The sequence below is a fragment of the Staurois parvus genome, unplaced genomic scaffold (genome assembly GCF_062004578.1).
Source record: "Staurois parvus isolate SC_StPar_1 unplaced genomic scaffold, SC_StPar_1.0 ptg000131l, whole genome shotgun sequence".
In the NCBI taxonomy this organism is placed as follows: domain Eukaryota; kingdom Metazoa; phylum Chordata; class Amphibia; order Anura; family Ranidae; genus Staurois; species Staurois parvus.
In genome coordinates this window covers 9,042,113-9,064,045 of record NW_028317927.1, presented here as the reverse complement: position 1 = coordinate 9,064,045, position 21,933 = coordinate 9,042,113, and the positions used below count along the sequence as shown (strand labels likewise).

Sequence of the window (21,933 nt, the reverse complement as noted above, 5' to 3'; positions counted from 1 at the left end):
TAAGCAAGATGTCACTTGTGACATCATTGCTTACTACGTGTGAAATCTTAATGATCACAGAGGTCACATGGTAAAAGGCTATTCACTCACCAGAGGTTGATGACCCCTTTTAACAGGAAGGTCAAATAGCGTTTTGGCGCTAAAGGGTACTTTCACTTTAAGAGGTTATCCAGATCCTCCTATAGAAGCGCAAGGACCGCCGCTTCCGGGTCCCGTATTATGTCACATCTGGCCTGAAACGGTGAGGCTTGGAACGCACGCCAATCAGTGAGAGTGGTACGGCGGAGCAGTATCAGCAATACAAGCTGTATACACTGGTACCAGTATGTAGGCACTGTAGCATGTGATTATTAATAATTTAACCCACTGGTCTTATTCAATTTTAAATAAATACTACTCAATGACGCTTTTATATGATATCTCCTGCTTTATCACTGTATGAGTGATTGGCCACAATTATGAAAGAGGAACATCTTAAAATGAAAGAACCCTTGAGAGCCAAAACACTATTTGACCTTCATGTGAAAAGGGGTCATAAACCTCTGGAGAGTGTGCACTTATTTTCTGAGCACAAGTGGTGAAGAAGTTGGGAAATTTATGTGGTAGTAGAAATACACACAAAATAACTACTGTGTCACAGTGTGGTGCTGGGGTTTTGCACAATCATTGGACTTTTATTTATCATTTATTTATGTACTATTATTTTTGTTTTGGTTATATTATCCATTTGGGATTGGTATTATATAGTGCTTTAGAAGGTGCAAGTGCCTTACTTTCACAAGTTATCATAAACCAAACTAAATACTTCAAGATGGAAAGAGGAATCTGTAAACTGGCATATTTAGTTGAATAGCCACTGAATCTTGTGGGATGACTAGTTCAAAATGCAGAATCTCGAACACAAAAAGAGAGCTAGAAGGAGAAATTGGACATACTTATGATGATCATAGACAAACAGGATTCTCACCTTGCATGAAGTGCAAAATTTTAGGAAATGATTTGCCTTAGAGGAGGTTTACCCTTTCAGTTCCAGTTGAATTAAACCAGATAAAAAGGGGCAAAAAAGTCCCACTGGAGGAGTAAGCACTAGAAGGGGTGTAATGATCCTTAAAGCCAATAGACTGTTTTGTAAGGAGGAGTGGGAAAAAGAGTAGGATGTAATTTCTCAAACTAGACTCTTATTACAATAGTAGAAGAGGTCCCAGGGTGTTGAAAGCTTAAATAATCCAATATCACACACACTGGGGTACAGAAGTTGTCAAACAAATCTGATTTCTTTTTATGAGGAGGTGAGCAAAACCTTGGACAGAGGTGTGGTGGTGGATGTGGTATACTTGGATTTTGCAAAAGCGTTTGACACAGTTCCCCACAAACAGCCAATATGTAAGGTAAAGTCTACAGGCTTGGAAAAATCAGTTTGTAAATGGATAGAAAACTGGCTAAAAGATTGTATTCAGAGAGTAGTGGTTAATAATTTATACTCTGAATGGTCTAGGGCAGGGGTGGGCAACTGTGGCCCTCCAGCTGTTGTAGAACTACAAGTCCCATGAGGCATTGCAAAACTGACATTTACAAGCATGACTCCCAAAGGCAGAGGCATGATGGGACTTGTAGTTCACCAAAAGCTGGAGGGCCACAGTTGACCACCCCTGGTCTAGGGTTGTTAGTGGTGTACCCCAAGGTTCAGTGTTGGGACTTTTACTTTTTAATATATTTATAAACAATATAGGGTCTGGGATTAAAAATCCCATTTCAGTCTTTGCAGATGACACCAAGCTGTGCAGTGGAATAACGTCCTTACAGGATGTCTCCAACTTACGTGCCGACCTCACTGCACTGTTTAATTGGGCAACTATGTGGCAAATGAGGTTTAATGTTGATAAATGTAAGGTTATGCACTTGGGGGCTAAGAATATGCATGCATCATACATACTAGGGGGAGTACAACTGGGGGAATCAATGGCAGAGCAGGATCTGGGAGTTCTGTTAGATCACAAGCTTAATAATGGCATGCAATGCCAAGCTGCTGTTTCTAAAGCGAGCAAAATCCTCTCTTGTATTAAAAGAGGTATAGACTCCAGAGAGAGAGGTATCATTTTACCAATTTACAAATCATTAGTAAGACCTCATCTGGAATATGCAGTTCAATTTTGGGCACCAATTCACAAAAAGAACATTGGGGAACTGGAGAAAGTACAGAGAAGGGCAACCAAACTGATAAGAGGCATGGAGGAGCTCAGCTATGAGGAAAGATTAGAGGAACTGAATTTATTCTCTCTTGATAAGAGGAGATAAAGGGGGAATATAATCAACATGTATAAATACATCAGTGGTTCATATAGTGAACTCTGTGTAGAGTTATTCACCTTGAGGTCATCACAGAGAACAAGGGGACACTCTTTACATCTGCAGGAAATGAAATTTAATCTCCAAATACGGAAAGGTTTCTTCACCATAAGAGATGTGAAAATGTGGAATAGACTCCTCAAGAGTTGGTTCTGGCCAGCTCGGTGGATTGCTTTAAAAAAGGCCTGGATTGTTTCTTAGATACACAGAATATAACTGGTTAATAGCATTTATAGGTAAAGTTGATCCAGGGAATATCCGACTGCCTCTCGGGAGATCAGAAAGGATTTTTTTACCCTGCAGAAGCAAATTGGATCATGCTTTGTTGTTTTTTTGCCTTCCTCTGGATCAACTGTGGGTATAGGATTATCACTTTTTTTTATGGTTGAACTGGATGGACTTTTGTTTTTTTTCAGCCAGACTAACTATGTAACTATAATTAGTGTGTTTTGGCAGGGAAGGACTCCCCCTGTCAGAACACAAAGGCACAGCGGGAGAGATTACTGTACTAACATCGCATAGTTAGCACAGCGATCTTTCAGGGTTTTTTTCTTTTAGCCAGCTGGATTGAACAGAAAAAAACTCAATGCGTGTACCAGGCTTTATACCTTGTATTGGAAGTGTCCCATTTACAGGAGACAATCCGCTATGACATACTTTCACAAATCAAAGTCTTCACCAGTAGAAGGTGAAAAGGTAATCCAATTAAGTCAAACAGACACTTCAATAGGGAGTCCACCTGTCTGTCACTGAAATCCCAAAAGGTAGAAACACTATAAACATGAGAGGTTGTATACATGTTAAGGTGGATTATTGGAGGGTCCACACTAGGCAGGGACCATTTTATCAGTAAATATCCTATAGAAGGGAAAAAGTTGTCTCACATTGTCAGAAGGAGGCAATGATTGCATTGGTTGATAACAGTAGAGAAATATTTCAAATACAGAGTGTATTCGGAAGATATTTTCAATAGCAAGAGCTCACCAAGAACCTATACCTGTTACAGCAGGATGATCCCCTACATGCATAATAGAGGGCATTGCATAAATTAGGCTGGAAACTATAGACTGTAAAGCTGGACATAGATGACTCAAATGTTTAAGTTCAACCTGCAGTTTGAGCAAAAAAAAACTGTCCCGATTACCCCATCCACACATTCGGGATGGGGAATACTCCCAGCTGTGTATTCTAACAGTGGGGAGACTTTCCCACCATCAGCATACACTGATCAGCACTACAGGCTATAGCCACTGTTCGACTACAGTGGTCATACATGGATCGAAATTTGCTCGGTACCTGCTGAACCTGCCAAATTCCGATCCATGTATGGCCAGCTTTAGTCTCAGTCATATGGAACTTGCTCCAAAACAGGCCATACATAGGTAGGCTGTAGAGGCTCAGATATCAGATATGGTAATAGGGGCCTCAGACACACACAAAAGAAAGCACAGTTTGGCCAGAATTGGATTCTGCCATGTATGAATATAGGAGAATAAGGGACAAAGTCACTTGTTGCAGCATGACTGTCTCTAAGAAGACCTGTTGTACTGCATAGGAGAAAAACAACTATGCCCAAAATGAGGGAAGACCTCATGTCCTCACAAACTTAAGCAGTTGGTATGATGAGGGCCATAGGGGCCTGAGGTCAGTAAGGCAGGCAGTGACACAAAACTGGATGAATGGAGCATGCACACAACACTTCCCTTAGCGGATGATGTTCCCTCAGCTTAAACTGTTACTTTAGTGAAATTACATTGGCCAGAAAGTTTAAAAAATGGCACCCAAAAGTCATAATTATGAAGTAGCTCCTACTGCTTTAGCATTACTCATTAATGAAAGACAGGGTCACAGCGAATGTTTGCGTTGTGGTTCTGGATAGCACTCTGTGGCTAACACGATACACAATGGTCTGGAAGGCACTACAATGCAGAGTAAAGTGTCAAAGGTTACATGGCCACGTCAAAAGGCTTTCTCACGGAATGAGTCTTAAAAATTGGGTTAGACCAGAGTCTGTGCCACGGCTCTGGAGCTGGAGATTGCCTTGTGGCTAACTAACACAGTTCACCAAGGCCTGGAAAGGGCTGAAATGTAGAGCCCAGTGCCCAATCCAGCTTGTGGCAGTTTGGACTGGGTTCAGCATCCAGCGTTCTTGCTGCGGCCATGATTAAACCACTGTAAATCACACTAATACACATAGCTGCTGTATAGACACTAGCTAAAACAGCAGTTAGAAGTCTTGATTGAATTATCTATGAAGTTTCCTTTCTGGTAGATGAAAATATTGAGATTAAAATATATATTTAGAGTTTTTCTCAGCAGAGCTGATGAAAACACATCCAACCTGATAGGATATTACAAAATAACAGGTGGTTGTCCCAACCTCCTGTAGGCAGCATTGCAACCAATATCTAAGATTATTTCCAATGCCTGTGTCTCTCAATTGACAATAAAGAAGTAGAGTGTACATTATGCTGTGATTTGATAGAAACACATTGTTTAACAAAAACGTAGACCTTCACCACAAGGTTCTAATACTTCTGTATATATAACAAAGTATATCCGAACTTAGGAAAGAATTACAATAAATTATTTTGGAATGAGTTAATAATGTAAAATATACTTGTAAATTATGCTATAGTTAGTGAAATCTGTTATCAAAATTAAAACCATATACACCACCAGACTAAAAGGTTTTGGAGAAAAATGGTGAAAAGATAGTGGTTTATCACCTAAAGCATATACAATGCTGTCATGACAAAACTAGATTTTAAACACATGAATCAGCCAGCCCAAACAGAAGAACATTTGTTTTCTAAAGTCCAGACCTGAAACCAACAGAGAGGCTCTGGCATGACTGGAACCTCAGATATCAGCTTAGCTGATCAGCAGCTACAGGAGGTGTTTAGTGTTACAGTCTTTACCAGCTAAAAATACAAGTTTACATATAGTAGCTTTTTCAGCCTGAGCTATGAATGTTTAGAAATGTGCTTGATAAGACATTTAATAAGTGTTATAAATTAAAGCAGATAGTGTTTGTCTTTTATCGTTCCTTAGCTGAAAATCAGACCATAATTTAAGTAATATTACAGAGAGTTCTCAATTTTGTTCTCACGTTATGAAGAAATAGATTAATATGGGGTTCTAAGTGAAAAAGTTTCATATGCGCAGACAATGATGCCAGAAGGCGTAGAGCTAAAAGCACAGCTGGAGAAACTGTAAGCAATGAGCTTGCCTGCCTTGCATTTATTGTAATAAGGGTTAGGATATTACTGTGACATTTCATGCAACCCACTGAAGACTATGTAGGAAGACTTTACAGTCAATGATCCTCCCCCGTGAAATAAGCATATCACTGCACTTACCAGAGGAATGGGAAAGTGTGTAGCATATTGTATATGACGCAGAAGTTCATAATTGGAAGGGAAAATGATGTCTCTCTTGACCGATCTTTCACTAGAGCCAGAAATTCTTCTATGTAAAGATGGAGGGTCGTAAGTGTGGCAGTCTCCAGTAACTGGAGAAAATATCTAATGGTCACAAAAAACAAGAAATAAACCAGTCATTTAAACAACAACTCAAATATAAATGTAAACGAGCATTCCGGCCAGCTTTAGTTCATAAAATCAAAAGTGAACTTCAGGTATGGATTTTATTACATTGGTCCAGCCTTGACCATGCCTGTGGGACTGGAAGCAGAATACCACCATGGCTGCAGTAATTGCTGCTGTCTTAAGGGTCCCATGCGGAGCAGCTGCCCTGCTGCACAGTAATCACTGGGGGTTGCTTATTTGCAATGGGCGGCACTAACAGAAAGACTTGCATCTTTCGAAGTGAATGCAAGGCATTCCCTATTTAGATGAGGTGGAGATAGTGACATGATTGCTCCACCTCATCCACTAAGAGAACACATTACATTCACTGAGAAAAATGCAAGGGATGTTAGGGAACTGGAGACAGTGCAGAGAAGAGGCAACTAAACTAACCAAAGGCATGGAGAAGCTTAGCTATGAGGAAAAATTAGCCAAACTAAAATGTATTCTCTCTTGAGAAGAGGCATTTAAGGGGTAATACTATTATAAGGATAAATAAATAAATGGTCCATGTAGTAAGCTATAGGTGCACATCTATTCATTTTAAAGTTAAATGCGAAGGACAAGGGGGCATTTTTTGCATCTAGCAGAAAAGAAGTTCAGCCTCCACATATGGAAAGACTTCTTTACAGTAATAGCTGTGGAAAATGGAAATAAACTCCCTATAATTAGTTCTAGCTAGTTCAATTGATTGTTAAAAAAAGCTGGATACATTTTTAAATGCTGAGAATATAACAGGCTATTAACATTTATAGGTAATAACACCAGACCGATTGGATCAGGAAGGATTTAGTTTCAGATTCAGAATACTTTATTAATCCAAAAGAGAAATTACTAAGGTACAATTACGGTACATTCACCAAGACAACACAAAACTCACAATAACAAGGCACAACAATAAAATTTCCAATAGCAGCAATGAATACCACATTATTATTATACAGGATTTATATAGCGCCAACAGTTTATGCAGCGCTTTACAATATAAGGGGGACAGTAAAACTATATAAAACTACATAACCACATAAAACTAAAATAAAACTGTAATCAACCATACCACCCTAATAAAGTGGAAGGAAAGGCTTCACCAGAAATAAGCATTATTCAATCATAATGCCCCATTTCATGAGATTCGTATTGTTAAAATTGTAAAAATTTGCTTCCTTATACCTTTTTTTCACTTGTAATGTGACCTTTATCTCTCGGTTTTTCTCCTGCTCCTAAGCATGTCCCCTGTCGGCTGACTACATCATTTCTGGAAGTGACATAGTACAGTAGCTAGCTTACTTTTTAAACATACTAAGCAAGGGCAGAATTGTATTTTTTTAACATCCAGGATTATTGTTTATTGAAACAATGGCATAGTACAATAACAGCAACACACAAGCAGTACAAAGCAGTACAGTGAGACAACAATATCCAAAGACATAAATAAAAAAAAATACAAGATAAATCAGTGCAACCTATCAGGCATAAAGGAGCAGGGCTTACAGCAATGTCAGTGGTAATGCAACCAGTTAGCAAGCAAAACATGAACAGAGTAGCATGTTTATTGTTCCGTCCAGGGTTGCCAAAACCCTATCGAACTTCCCAGGACAACCTCTATTAATGCATGTCAATTTGTACATAGGTAATACTGCATCAATGGACGCTTCCCACGAGGCCACTGAGGGGGAGCAGGGGAGGTCCAATTGCAAAGTATCTGCTTATTGGCATAATATAGCAGGTAAGAAAGGAGCAATTTGGTGTGGTGAGGCCTCTGTTTATCATCTTGTATACCAAACAATGCAAGCTCAGGGGAGAGTGAAAGGGACAGCCGTTGCCGGGCATTAACACAGGTAAACACCTCCGTCCAAAAGTCTTCCACTTTAGGACAGACCCAAAACATATGAAAGTAAGTGCCCTCACAGGAATGACAATGGGGACAGTCAGCAGACCTCTGCGGATAGATTCTGTGCATTCTCTGAGGTGTGTAGTATACCATGCGCAAACATTTTGTCTGCAAACATTTTGTCTGCAGCAATTTGTCTCTAGAGGAAATAACCTTCAAAATATTCCTCCCACATTTCCCTATCCGAGGTTGGATTGTCCTTCTGCCATTTTGCCCAGAACCTATCCATCTTGGGGGAGTCCACGCTGAGAAGAGATGAATAAAGAGAAGACAAAGGTTTAGAAAGGGATTCCTGTGCAAGAAGGTCCTCTATTGGGTCAATCTCCAGTCTAGGGGGGTTGGAAATTCGCCCGCGCTGCATGGTGCAATTGGTAATATCTAAAGTACATCCACCCAAGTAATCTGTGTTTACAGGAGAGATCTCTAAATGATAGCAAGGTACTCATAGGCATGATGTCCTTAGCCAAGCTGATACCATAACGTGCCCACACCAGGGGGTCAGGTAGCCATTGTAAGTGTGATAGAGTTGGATTGCCCCACAAGGGGCAATATGGGGACCACTGATGAGGCTGCAGAAAACCTTTCCTAGCTGCAGCCCAGACATGAAGTGTGGCCTTCGTAGGGAGTGGAAGGGATGTGTAAGCCCTAGGGCCTCTATATACAAGATTACTCAGTTCTGTAAGGGAATCCAGTATGGCTGCTCCGAGACATACCACAGCATTTGCCCAAGATCTCGTGAACCACCATTGTACAGTGACTAAGATAGCTGACCAATAAAAGATCAGAAAATTGGGTAGCTCCAAGCCTCCACAATGTACCGGCAACTGGAGGGTAGATCTCACCAAGCGGGGGAAGGGGGGGACCCTCCCCCAAGGAAAGAGACCACACAGCAGTTAATCTCCCCAAAAAAATACAAGTTATCCAAACAGGGCAATTATGAAAAGCATAATTGAATTTGGGGAGGTAGATCATTTTGCGAATATTTATGCGACTTAACAGATATAGTGGCAAGGCAGACCAGGTGTTTCACCGCTCCCTCAGCTGTATCAGTAAAGGGTGGAGGTTCAACTTATAAAAGCTCTGTAAATCCTGAGTGACCCATATGCCTAAATATTTGAACTCATCAGCCCACAGCAATGAGGTAGAAGTCGTGGAATTCCTAGCTTGGGTATTGAGTGGAAAAAGGACCAATTTTGACCAGTTGATGCGAATCCCAGAAAATTGTCCAAATTCATCAATGACCTCGAGTGCAGCTCATAGAGAAGAATTTGCGTCATGTAAATACAGCAACGTTCCATCAGCATAGAGCGAAATTTTCTCCTCCAGAGGACCAACCCACAGCCCTTTAATGCATCAGGAACTCCGCAGCTGAATAGCCAATGGCTCCAATGCCAGAGCAAAAAGAGCCGGCAAGAGGGGACACCCTGCCGAGTCCCTCTGCTCAAGAGAAAAAAAAAATCAGACAAATGGTCATTGGTTCTGATCCTTGCTTAGGAAGCATTATAAGGCATACCCAACCATTTCAAAAACTGAGATCCAAACCCAAATCTACACAGTACCTCCCAAAGGAACACCCACACAACTGAGTCGAAGGCCTTTTCAACATCTAAAGAGGCTATGACTCGAGTGCCACCATTAGCAAGGGTGGTAGCCAAGTTAACAAAGAGGTGGCAAATATTAATATTAGTGTCCTTCCCCAGCATAAAACCCATTTGATCAACGTGGATAAGATCATCCGTCACTGAGAATTTTATTTTTGACTGGAATTCCAGTTTAAAATACTACACAGAATAAAAACACAGATTTAAAAAAAATAACAGAAATGCAAACTACCAACAGCAAATTATACCACTTTCTCCAACATTACCCAAAAATCATTACACACAGTTAACTTAATACCAACATAATATAAAAACTACATAAAAATCTGGATCATATACCTGATTAAATCCTCACATCCAGCACTCACAGAGAAGAGTTAGAGAAATTTAGACCATGCTTTACAAAAGGGTTTTGCCTTTCTCTGACACTTTGACTATAAGGTTCTGTATAAAAGAGGTTTTTATTTATTAATTTTTTTTCTATTGGTTGGAATTGTCTCTTTTTTAAATCTGACTAATCATGTAATGGTATTTTCAAAATAAGGCATAGAGTTAAAATTTTTGATCCAGAATGAGACCTGGGCTTAACCTTTCCAGATTCCTCTTGGCAACCAGCTATTATGGCAACTTACAAATCCACTTTTTGCACTCACCACTGGGAGCTATTTAAAAAAACTCTACCACTGTGATATAATACCCTGTAAAAGCTTCCCAAGATGCACCCAGGCACTTCATCAGAGTATTGACGTAGCTGCAGAAATACGCTTGATCTGATCACATTGGCACCAGGTCTTTAACTTAATTTCAGAATTTATCCTGACATTTATATAGACTCCGTCCCCATATTGGTCAGAACACTCATCATATACATTCTCTTCTTAGCCAAACCTAATCTTACTAAACATTTGAGATCAATGGATATTCCCAATCTGTTTGATGTATCTAGAGACCTAAACCAGAATTGTGCACTTGAATGTTTGTTTGCTTTTAAAAAACAACAATCTACTGTATCTAAATTCAATATCTCCTGGCAGCCTTGGATCCCTTCAACGATTATATAAACGTTGATGTTTGATACTATGTCTAAACTTGGTAGTCTCATTTTTAGCCCTCAGTTTTACCATTCGATATTTCAGAGCCATTTCAGGGTTATGTATTTTAATCCAGTCCGTTGATGGGTATTAGATGGTGGCCAGTTTTCTACACAACTTATTATTATACAGTCTTCTTATTAACAATGCATCTTTTAAAACATTTTTCTTTTTCAACATTTCCATCCAACTTGACATCATATTGAAAGCATTAGACCCTTAACTATAAGACTGGGGCAATATATTTTTCTTTCTCTATTTGATATTTTCTGCATATCTCTTGCCTTTGTAAAATGTCCTTCAATTTCAATAAACACTATTGAAACCAAAGATTTTGATATGATCTATTGTTAGAATTTTAACAGGAGTTAGGAGTCTAGTACAGATATTCCTCTAAACATACAGAGGAATTACAGTATGATTAATGTAGTAGCCCTCAATTGTTGTTATTTCTATGGTGATTTTTTTGTTTAAATTTAGGAACATACCGTAAATCAGGTTGATGGCATAAATAGATGGTATCTATCTATGGCTGATTAATCATATATTGTATGCAAAGAAATTATACTACATGTCCTACTATCTAGTTGTTTTGATAAACATACCGGAAATTCTGATCCAAAATCTGTTTTGAATTCATTTTTCTCTATATCATCAAAGAGGTGGGCTGTTCCTGAGTCAATCTCCATTTGGTCTATGCCATGCTCCTAAGAAAACAGAAAATAAAGGAAGCGATCAGTAAACTCTGGCTATACTGATACTTCTTTACACCAAAGCTCAAAGCCCAACTACAGCTAGATAGAGTGTGTATCTAAAGAGTGTCAAAAAGAACAGCAACAAAAATACAGAAAGCAATAAAACAAATTTTCAAATAAAACATGGAAGGCTAAGGCTGGCCAAAGGTGGACTGTTTTTTGTTTTTTTCATTCATCCAGTGGGCTGACCACTGAACTCTGCTGTGTTGTATATTCATACAGCTAGGAACATATTTATGAATGAAGAATTTCATCCTGTTTTATAACCAGGAAAACGTTTGCTATTTAATCAATAAATCATAAGCATGTCTAAACTAACTATATAGAAACTGTCAGTATCTTAGTTGTTATGTTCCAAAAAATAGCAACCTAACTGCAACCTATAGGCTACTGATATGACCTTGTGTATGTTAAATGCCAGTCCAGCTGTTATCAGTAGCAAGAGCTTTGGCTGATTATTTTTATGCTTTAAAACTGAATGAGAGTCTATCAGACTATTCACTAACTATGGGCATAAGTAATATAATGATCCTTTAGGAAAGACAATTATTAATATATATATATATATATATATATATATATATATATATACATACATACACATACATACACACACACACACACACATATATATATACACATTCATGCATACAGTGGATTTAAAAAGTCTACACAACCCTTGGAAAATGTCAGGTTTCTGTGACATAACAAAAAGAGACAAAGATACCTTTCCACCTTTAATGTGACCTATAATCTGTACAACTCAATTGAAAAGCAAACTGAAATCTTTTGGGGGGGAGTAAATATAAAAAAACTAAAATAATGTGGTTGCATAAGTGTGCACACCCTCTTAAACTGGGGATATAGCTGTGTTCAGAATTAAGCAATCACATTCAAAATCATTTTAAATAGGGGTCAGTTCACCTGCCATCATTTAACCACTTGCCCTCCAGAGGATTTACCCCCCTTCCTGACCAGGCCATTTTTTGTGTTACGACACTGCGTTACTTTAACTCAAAATTGCGCGGTCATGCAACACTGCACCCAAATAAAACTTATGCCCTTTTTTCCCACAAATAGAGCTTTATTTTGGTGGTATTTGATGGCCTGTGCATTTTTATTTTTTGCACTATAAACAAAAAAAGACTGACAATTTTGAGAAAAAAAACCCAATATTTTTGACTTTTTGCTATTAAACATGTCCAATAACAAAATGTAAAAAAATCAATTTCATCATAAATTTACACCAAAATGTATTCTGCTCCATGTCTTTGCTAAAAAAAAATCCCAATACGTGTAAATTATTTGGTTTACGTAAAAATTATAGCGTTTATAAATGGCAGTATATATACTGGAATTTTTTTTTTTTTTTTTACTAGTAATGGCAGCAATCAGCGACTTATAGCGGGACTGCGGCGGGCATTCTGACATGGGGGGGAACTGACTTGGTGTCACTGACATACCCAGTGACACCAATACAGTGATCAGTGCTAAAAAAAGCACTGACACTGTACTAATGGCACTGGGCAGGAAGGGGTTAACATGTGGGGTGATCAAAGGGTTAACCTTGTGCTATTTCATATTATGTGCTGTGTGTGCTTTCAATTGAAAGCACACTGCTTTGTATGGCTCTGCTATGCAGAACCATATAAAGCAGTGTGCAGGAGCTGACATGGGAGAGAACTGTATTGTTTACATACAGTTCTCTCCCCGTTGTTATTACTCAGTGATCACTGGGTGCCGGAGAGGGCCAAGGCCGCGGATGACTTCAAAATCACAACTATATACATTATTTTGCACATCTGTGCCGCCCTGTAGTAGTATTTCTTCTATAGGGTGGATGGGAAGCAGTTAAAGTGCCTCTGATTAACCCCAAATAAAGTTCAGCTGTTCCAGTAGGTCTTTTCTGACATTTTCTTAGTCACATCCTAAAGTAAAAGCCATGGTCCACAGAGAGCTTCCAAAGCATCAGAGGGATCTCATTGTTAAAAGATATCAGTCAGGAGAAGGGTACAAAAGAATTTCCAAGGCATTAGATATACCATGGAACCAGGGGAAGACTGACAACTAATAGGGCCCCTGGGCAATAAAGGATCATGGGGCCTCTGGGTCCTCGCCCACACCCAAAAAGCCTATAAAAAGCCAATGAAAGGGGCCCCCTACTGACCCCGGGCCCTCGGGCAGTGGCCGAGTGCTTGAATGGTTAGTCCGCCCCTGCATGGAACACAGTGAAGACAGTCATCATCAAGTGGAGAAAATATGGCACAACAGTGACATTACCAAGAACTGGACATCCCTCCAAAATTGATGAAAAGCTGAGAAGAAAACTGGTCTGGGAGGCTGCCAAGAGGCCTACAGCAACATTAAAGGAACTGCAGGAATATCTGGCAAGTACTGGCTGTGTGGTACATGTGACAACAATCTCCCGTATTCTTTATATGTCTAGGCTATGGGGTAGAGTGGCAAGATGGAAGCCTTTTCTTGCGAAGAAAAACATCCAGGCCCAGCTAAATTGTGCAAAAAACACATCTGATGTCTCCCAAAAGCATGTGGGAAAATGTGTTATGGTCTGATGAAACCAAGGTTGAACTTTTTGGCCATAATTCCAAAAGGTATGTTTGGCGCAAAAACACTGCACATCACCAAAAGAACACCATACCCACAGTGAAGCATGGTGGTGGCAGCATCATGCTTTGGGGCTGTTTTTCTTCAGCTGGAACTGGGGCCTTAGTCAAGGTAGAGGGAATTATGAACAGTTCCAAATACCAGTCAATATTGGCACAAAACCTTCAGGCTTTTGCTAGAAAGCTGAACATGAAGAGGAACTTCCTCTTTCAGCATGACGAAGACCCAAAGCATACATCCAAATCAACAAAAGAATGGCTTCACCAGAAAAGATTAAAGTTTTGGAATGGCCCAGCCAGAGCCCAGACCTGAGTCCGATTGAAAATCTGTGGGATTATCTGAAGAGGGCTGTGCACAGGAGATGCCCTCGCCATCTGACAGAGTTGGAGTGTTTTTGCAAGGCAGAGTGGGCAAATATTGCCAAGTCAAGATGTGCCATGCTGATAGACTCATACCCAAAGAGTACTGGAATCAAATCAAAAGGTGCTTCAACAAAGTATTAGTATAAGGGTGTGCACACTTATGCAACCATATTATTTTTAGTGTTTTATTTTTACTTCCCTCCACCTAAAAGATTTCAGTTTGTTGTTAACTGAGTTGTACAGTTTATAGGTCACATTAAAGGTGGAAAACATTCTGAAATGATTTATCTTTGTCTCATTTTTTTTACATCACAGAAACCTGACATTTTAACAGGGGTGTGTAGACTTTTATATCCACCATATATATTAGATGAGTTACATGCTATCATAGAGCTTACAATGATTTCTCTTACAGGCGTTATATTGGTTTTACTTTGAACAGGATGCTGACAGTAAACAACCATCAGGGAATATGCCAGAGCAGGATTACTCTATCATGATTTTAAAACGCACCTCAACTTTTACTGAAAAAAAAAATATCAATTCAAAAAATGTATAGTATATACAATTGCTAAACAACATATTCTAATATATTGTTATTAAACAAAATTGCCTATTTTTATCTGCAGCACTGTAGTTTTCTGTAAAATTCCATGCAATATGGCTATGTGGGTGTACAGCCTGCTTCAATAAGATTCCTGCTTGTATGATTGGCTCACTGATTTTCACCGAAGTCTGCACTAAGATACAATTCAGATCTTAGGATCATCCTCTGCAGCAGAATATTTATTTTTGTGAGAAACTTCCTAAGTGTTAATTACTTCTAAAGTGATGCAGACCCTGCAAATTTTCTTATTGGAACATAAGGCGATTATAATGAACCAGAACCTCAGATTCAGAATCAGTCTGCAATGGACTGTACATTGATCACCCAGAGAGCAGCGTTTTTTTTCACAACCAAAGTATAGTTACTTTTTATGAGTTGAAGAACCCCTAATGACATGCATCACTCAGAGATAGAGATTCTCCATTTTTTATATAAGCTGAAAATTTAAAGCAGAACTCCAGTTAATTTTTTTTTTTTACCATGCAGTGGGTGAGGGTAAGCTCATACTCACTTGACTCGCCGACCCTATGGAAAATCGCACTCCCCCATGGTCCAGCGGTGGACTGTTCCTGTCTGTAGAGCGTGCATTGAGCATGATGATGTCAGGAACAGTCTGTTTATAAGACCGTTGGACCACGGGGGGGGGGGGGGTGAGTATGGGTAGGAGCAAAAAGGACCGGTCTTGTGTGGGGAGGATCAGCAGGTCAGATGAGTCTATCTTTGGTGTCCTCTTCCCCAGGAAAAACAAGCATTTTAACATATATGTATCCTGTTTTTTCGGCTATAAAATAAGTTCTTCTTACCTCTAACTTGGCACTAAGATCTTTAGCATAATGGTCATCAATGTGTTCTCCACTGGGCGAATGAGATCTGTTGCTAGCAGACAAGTCCCCACGTGATATCAGAGTGCACATATAAGCATCATGGGAAAATATATCATGTCGGATGAACTCACAAAATAATAACACCAAGTTAACAAACTCCACTTTTTCATGTTCGTTGTTTGGATCACCTTAGGAAAAAATACAGCGGTCTAGTAAAGCTGTGATCTCAAATACCCCACTAAGCCTCAGACACAAAGTTCCTGCAGTGTTAGCAAAACCAAACCCAACAGACCAGGTTTAATGTACTTTCCTTCTTATAGAGTGCAGAAATCATGAATAGGATAATCATTTTTTTGTGATAATTCAAACCCATAGCCATTTAAATCTAAACTCCTGGCAAACAGATACATGCAAATACCGTATAAAATACATATATGGGAGCTGTTTTCCCTTCTAAATGATTTGTGATTCTGCTCATCTAGTTCTGAGATTTGCACAGCTTTACCATACAGCACAGCCATTTTTGAAAGGGCAGGAGACATGATTTTTCTCTTCTGCAGTTAGGAAACACAGGTTGTGTCACTTGCCCACCCTGTGAATGGACAGTGAAAGGAAAAGCAGAACACTGATAATCTTACCAATCAGCCTGCTCACTCCTCCTATCAGCATGTTATTTATTTGCATATATCAAACACCTGCGCTCTGCACCTGCAACTGATTGTTACCGATAAACTTCAGCACCCAAATATCTGAATATAGAATGTCAAATTAAATGCAAAAAATAGGTGTGCTGTCCATTTGACAGCTTAAAAGTGCGTACAATGCATAACAAATTCATAAAAATAAACATGCCACATAAATTTTATCAATCAATAAAAGTCAATAAAAAAAAAAAAATCAGTGTTTCAAATTAGTATGCATAAAGTGAAAGTGTGCAGCTGTGCATGATAATCAAACAGCTTCTAACTTCGGTTTGTTCAATAAAGCCTTAACAATGAAACCTGGAAACTGATTGGTTTCTATGAGAGCTGCACTCTCCAGTTTGAGGCTCCATGCATACTGGGCATTTAATAAAGCTGGTAATGTTAGCTGTGTAAAGTCACGGTAAAAACGTGAGTTTTTCAGCGTTTTGTATTAGCATTTAGTCGCGTTTTTACGCGTTTGTGGTTTTTAGCATTCTTAGAGGTTTTTTTAGCAAAAATAAAAATTTTTGTCAAAAAAGTCCAAAAACGCTGGTTTGCCACGAATTACCACATTTTGACGTATTTTTCAGCGTTAAGAGTGTTTTCAAAGCTAAAAAACTCCCCGAAAAATCCACTAGTTCTGGGGGTTTTTTCCAGCCAAAAAGCGTTCATTACAGTCTATGTGTGCATGGACACATAGAATAACATGCTGGGGAGTTTACTGGCTGTAGAAAAAAATGTCAAAAGCCAAAAACAGCCGCTGTAAAAACATCCAGTGTGCATGAGGACTTAGTGAATCAACTCCTTGGTGTCTTTTATATCTGCCTTTTGTTCAGTTTTAGATTAGAATACTTTCGGCAGTCTTAAGTGTCTGTTGCAAACAAACAAATGTCTCCCAAGAAAATAGTCTATCGCTTTTTTTCTATTTAATGAAAGTGGAATAAGCTTTTTAATATACAATAAAGGCAATATGTAAAAGGCTGTTTTAGTCATAGCCAACTTTCTGAATGCCTCATGTTTTTTTTTCTTCCATTCTTTAAAGGTTCCAAAATCCTTATATTCCAGTTGGCTCTGAATCCATGACTATGAAAATGGATGCCAATCATAATGCCAACAACCTGTTTAATTACAATGGAGCTATGGGAAAACAGGTAAAAGCTAATTTTTACTTTTTTACCTGCCATATTCTTCTTCGTAATTTTGAGACTTTTTCAATTTTTTTTGCAACATTGCACAGTGGGGAAGCTCACTCAGCTAATTTCATTCCTGGATCAGTACTTTATGGTTTAGGAAATAAATAGCTATGCAGTGTGACAAATGAAGCAAACTACCATGTATTTAGAAGGTATAAGTGTTTACATTTATATATTTCTACTCTGTATTTTAGGTGTTTTTAAACAACAGGGATAAAAAGCCTCTGCCTCCTCCACCCATATATCTCACTCAGGCTCCTGTCAGTGGCACCTGCTCGTTATTCTTCTATATGTCTTTATTTCTTCTCCGCTAACATACAGAGGTGCTAACATGTTTCAGTCGATGTAGCTTAATGCAGGTCATACATGGGTCGAATTCCAAATGATTTTTTGTCCAAAAATCGAAAACATTGTTTGCTCAGTAGTCCGATGGTGCTATCAATGATTTCGAAAATCGTCCGTCATAAAGTTCACCCCATATAACAGATGAAACTTCTGTTCCTTCCAGGTCACGGCTCATGCGCATATTCTTTTCGGAAAAACAGTTGTATGATTTGACCATCATTGAGTCGAAAATTGGTTGTTTTTCACGAATTATCTAACATGCCCGATCACTGAAAAGGGGAGGAACCACAAAAATCGGCCAGTGCCATTGGGTGCCATCAATAATTTCGAAAATAGGCCATCATAAAGTTCACCCCATATAACAGATGAAACTTCTGTTCCTTCCAGGTCACGGCTCATGCGCATATTCTTTTCGGAAAAACAGTTGTACGATTTGACCATCATTGAGTCGAAAATTGGTAGTTTTTCACAAATTATCCAACATGCCCGATCACTGAAAAGGGGATGAACCGCAAAAATCGGCCAGTGCCATTGACCCACTAACAGAGCAAAAATCGGCCGATTATTCTTAGGTCTGAATTTCGGGTGAAAAATCAGTCGAATTTTGACCCATGTAAGCATTACCTTAGGTTCATAACTAAGCATTTTCCGCAGCGTTTTGCAGAAACTCAGTACAGTCCATTTAACATTATTTCCTAAGGGACGCGTTCAGGTCTCTGCGTTTTTACCTGGTGCATTTTTTGGAAAGGGTTAGGGACTTTTTTTTAACACAAAAAGTTGCGTTTTAGGTTCTATAGACTTTAATGGAAATGCTGCAGGAGAGCATGTAATGTGTTTTTGTGGCACTTTTTATGCTTTTTTTATGCATTTTGCATTTAAAATCTGCCTAGAAACAATAAAAAAAAGCAAAACGCATCAAAAACGCAACGCAAAGCACAATGCAGAAACGGCTCAAACACAAACTGCATAGAAGTGAACCTAGCCTTACTGATAGCTTGACCCAATGCTGTTTTTATCTTTGGATATTTTAGCTGTTTGCCAGAAACTATGCTTTAAATGGGACATTTTTGCACAGAATTTTGCAATGTTTCCAGTTGCACATTAGCAGTTCACAACTACCTTTAAGTGTTACCTGGGGTTTCACTTTATCTATATATTTGGTTATTAGGCTATCAATTAAAAAAAAAACAGGACATAGTATCACACAACTTACTGAGTGATGGAGCTTGAGAATCTAAAAATCGAAGTAGAACATTCTGAAAAACAGGTAGGCTGGATCCTGGAAGAGAAGCTGAGGAGATGGATTCCTTCTCATCCAGAATCTCCGACTCACTACATCTCTGTGAATGTCAGAAACAGTGACATCTTGTTTAAACCATAACATTAGCTAACAGTAATTCTTCAACACACACAGAAATCACCATTACTAAATACATGTAAAAAATATAGCACTACACGGTACCACGGTACGGTATAGCATAGCCATGGGCCAAGAAGTAGTTCTCATCTTACATTAATAACATGTCCAAAAGTAGGAGTTATGAGCATTTACCTACAGCAACTGAGCAGGTTATCAGATGAAGGAAAAATATAAAAACCTTCCGAATGGTAGCTGTCGGGTTAGTGCATTATATAACCTGTGTATTCACTGTTAATAGACTAAAAAGAACATGACAATTCTGTTTGGCCTTGGGGAACAATTCAAAGTCTTTATGTTTCTTTCCATAAATTTCCAGTTTGTTTTTACTGACAATGGCAATCAACTCTTAACTCAAGTTTGCGCTCCACTGACAGTCACAAGGTAGATTTATATTATGCATTTAACCACTTCCCATCCATAAGATGTACCCAAATGTCCTTGGATGGGAAAGGGTGATAACTCAGTCATTGCTGCAGCTACAGATCAGTGTCCTGCTCTTTCTCCTCATTGAGCATCTTAAGCAGCTGAGAACAGAGTGTATGTGATCATAAAAAAAATGGAAAAAGGTATTTATAATGATATATATATCTATATAAATATATAAACACACACGTTTTGCCTTTCATTTCTATTTTAAACTGAATGGGTTGCTTTATAAGGTGAAGATTTACATATTCTTTAACTAACACTAGATACGTGAAATAGACAAAATGGGGTTGATTTCCAAAAACTGGTGCGCTCAGAGTCTGGTGAAGCTGTGCATGGTAACCAATCAGCTTCTAACCTCAGCTTGTTCAATTAAGCTTTGCCAATAAAACCTGGAAGCTGATTGCACCAGATTTTGCACTCTCCAGTTTTAGAAAATAACCCCCAATATGTTTGTATAGAACTTTATGTATAGATTGGATTACAGTACAAAATGTAAGGGTTTGATACCAATGGATTATTTATTTATGACACAATGGGGTTGATTTATTAAAACTGGAGAATGCAAAATCTGGTACAGCTCTGCATAAAAACCAATCAGCTTCCATGTTTTTTGTTAACGCTTAATTGAACAAGCTGAAGTTAGATGCTGATTGGCTATCATGCACAGCTGCACCAGATTTTGCACTCTCCAATCTTAGTGAGTAAAACTCAATCTAAATTGCAATAACCATCACCTGATGACATAACCATTATCTAATGTCAGTTGCTGCTCTGACAAATGACTTCGCACATTTCCATCTTTTGAGAGTCCCATGTGTAAAGTCAAGCAGTAGGAGAGGCAGCAAATGTCAGCCGTAAGTTCATGTCTCACTCAAGCTAATGAGTTTGGCTCAGATAAAGTAGGTAACACTAAATGAGAGCAAATATAAATATTTCAGATCTAAGCCTGCGTGAGTATAATATTTTAAGGCCAAATATACAAATTCGTGCATGAGTCGTGCCATGACTGGTTTGTTTAAACATTTCAGTAACAGTTATATTAAAATATTCTTAGTCCTTATAAGGCCCAAGCAAATCACACTAATAGGTTATTTTAGACTTCTCCTATCCAAGACCCAGTTGGGAAGTCTTGACTCTCTGGTCTTACAGTGTATTCTTCTTTACTCCTCCACAATGCTTATCAGTTAAACAAAAAGAGTAAAGTTTTTCATACATGAAACAGAATTAAATGAATGACTTTTGTTAGTAAAAAGAGTATGTTATAACGCCACAGTGGAATTCAGATTAATTAATAGAATTCCCAAGATGAGTCATACTTTTTACAATCAGAAAATACTCAACCATGACACTGGAATATAAATATTTACAGAGTAGTATGCTGTTAAAACATGAAAGAGATTTAACAGTGTTTATATTACATTTTAGGAAAGTGCATGACCATGCCTTCAATGTGGTCACAAGTCAAGACCCAAGCCGACCAATTGACACTTCCCAAATTACATGGAAACCTTTCGACATAATAATTCATGGGAATAAAGTTACCACGCACCATTTTATAAAACATTTCTAATAACAAACTCCCAACAACAGCTCTACTGAATAACTGATAAAAGAAATGTCTTCCACACCAAGATATCTTCAATGACAATTATGGGAAGTGAGGAGGGAGTGACCGAGAACCATCTAACTTTGTTTATACATCTTTTTTGCATGAAGACAAATTAAAGGAAATCCAAGATTCCTAAATTCCTAAAAGACTGACTATAATAATTAAACATTTATCCCACCAGGAAAGGCATGAGGGTTTTATTATGGGAAACACACATACACACACCATTTATACTGCATATACAGTATATAAAAATCTGGAAGAGGAATTGAAGTACAATTCAGGAGTTTATTCAATGTGCAGGAATTCACAGTAACAGCTTTGAGCATGTCATGCTCTTTATCTTCTAGTTACATCCTGTCCAATATATCTGGTGAATGGAGATTAAAAAAAATTAAGACATTACCAGGGGCGGACTGACAACTCATGGGGCCCCTGGGCAATCGGGGATCATGGGGCCCTATGTCCTTGCCCAAACTCAAAAAAGCCTATGCAATAGGTACCAGGGGCATCTCATGGGGCCCCCTACTGACCCCGGGCCCTCGGGCAGTGCCCGAGTTTC

At 38.7% G+C, this 21,933-nt stretch overlaps 1 protein-coding gene across 1 annotated transcript in view; it reads right to left on the bottom strand.

The window, feature by feature from the left end:
• MED12L (mediator complex subunit 12L) overlaps positions 1–21,933 on the bottom strand; it is a 464,120-nt gene that overhangs the window by 322,856 nt on the left and 119,331 nt on the right. Inside the window, exons 12-15 of the mRNA XM_089672604.1 lie at positions 19,127–19,253; positions 15,672–15,880; positions 11,125–11,226; positions 5,709–5,873 (exon numbers count right to left, since the gene is read on the bottom strand). Coding sequence (XP_089528730.1) covers positions 5,709–5,873; positions 11,125–11,226; positions 15,672–15,880; positions 19,127–19,253 — 603 coding nt within the window. The remainder of the gene's footprint in view (positions 1–5,708; positions 5,874–11,124; positions 11,227–15,671; positions 15,881–19,126; positions 19,254–21,933) is intronic.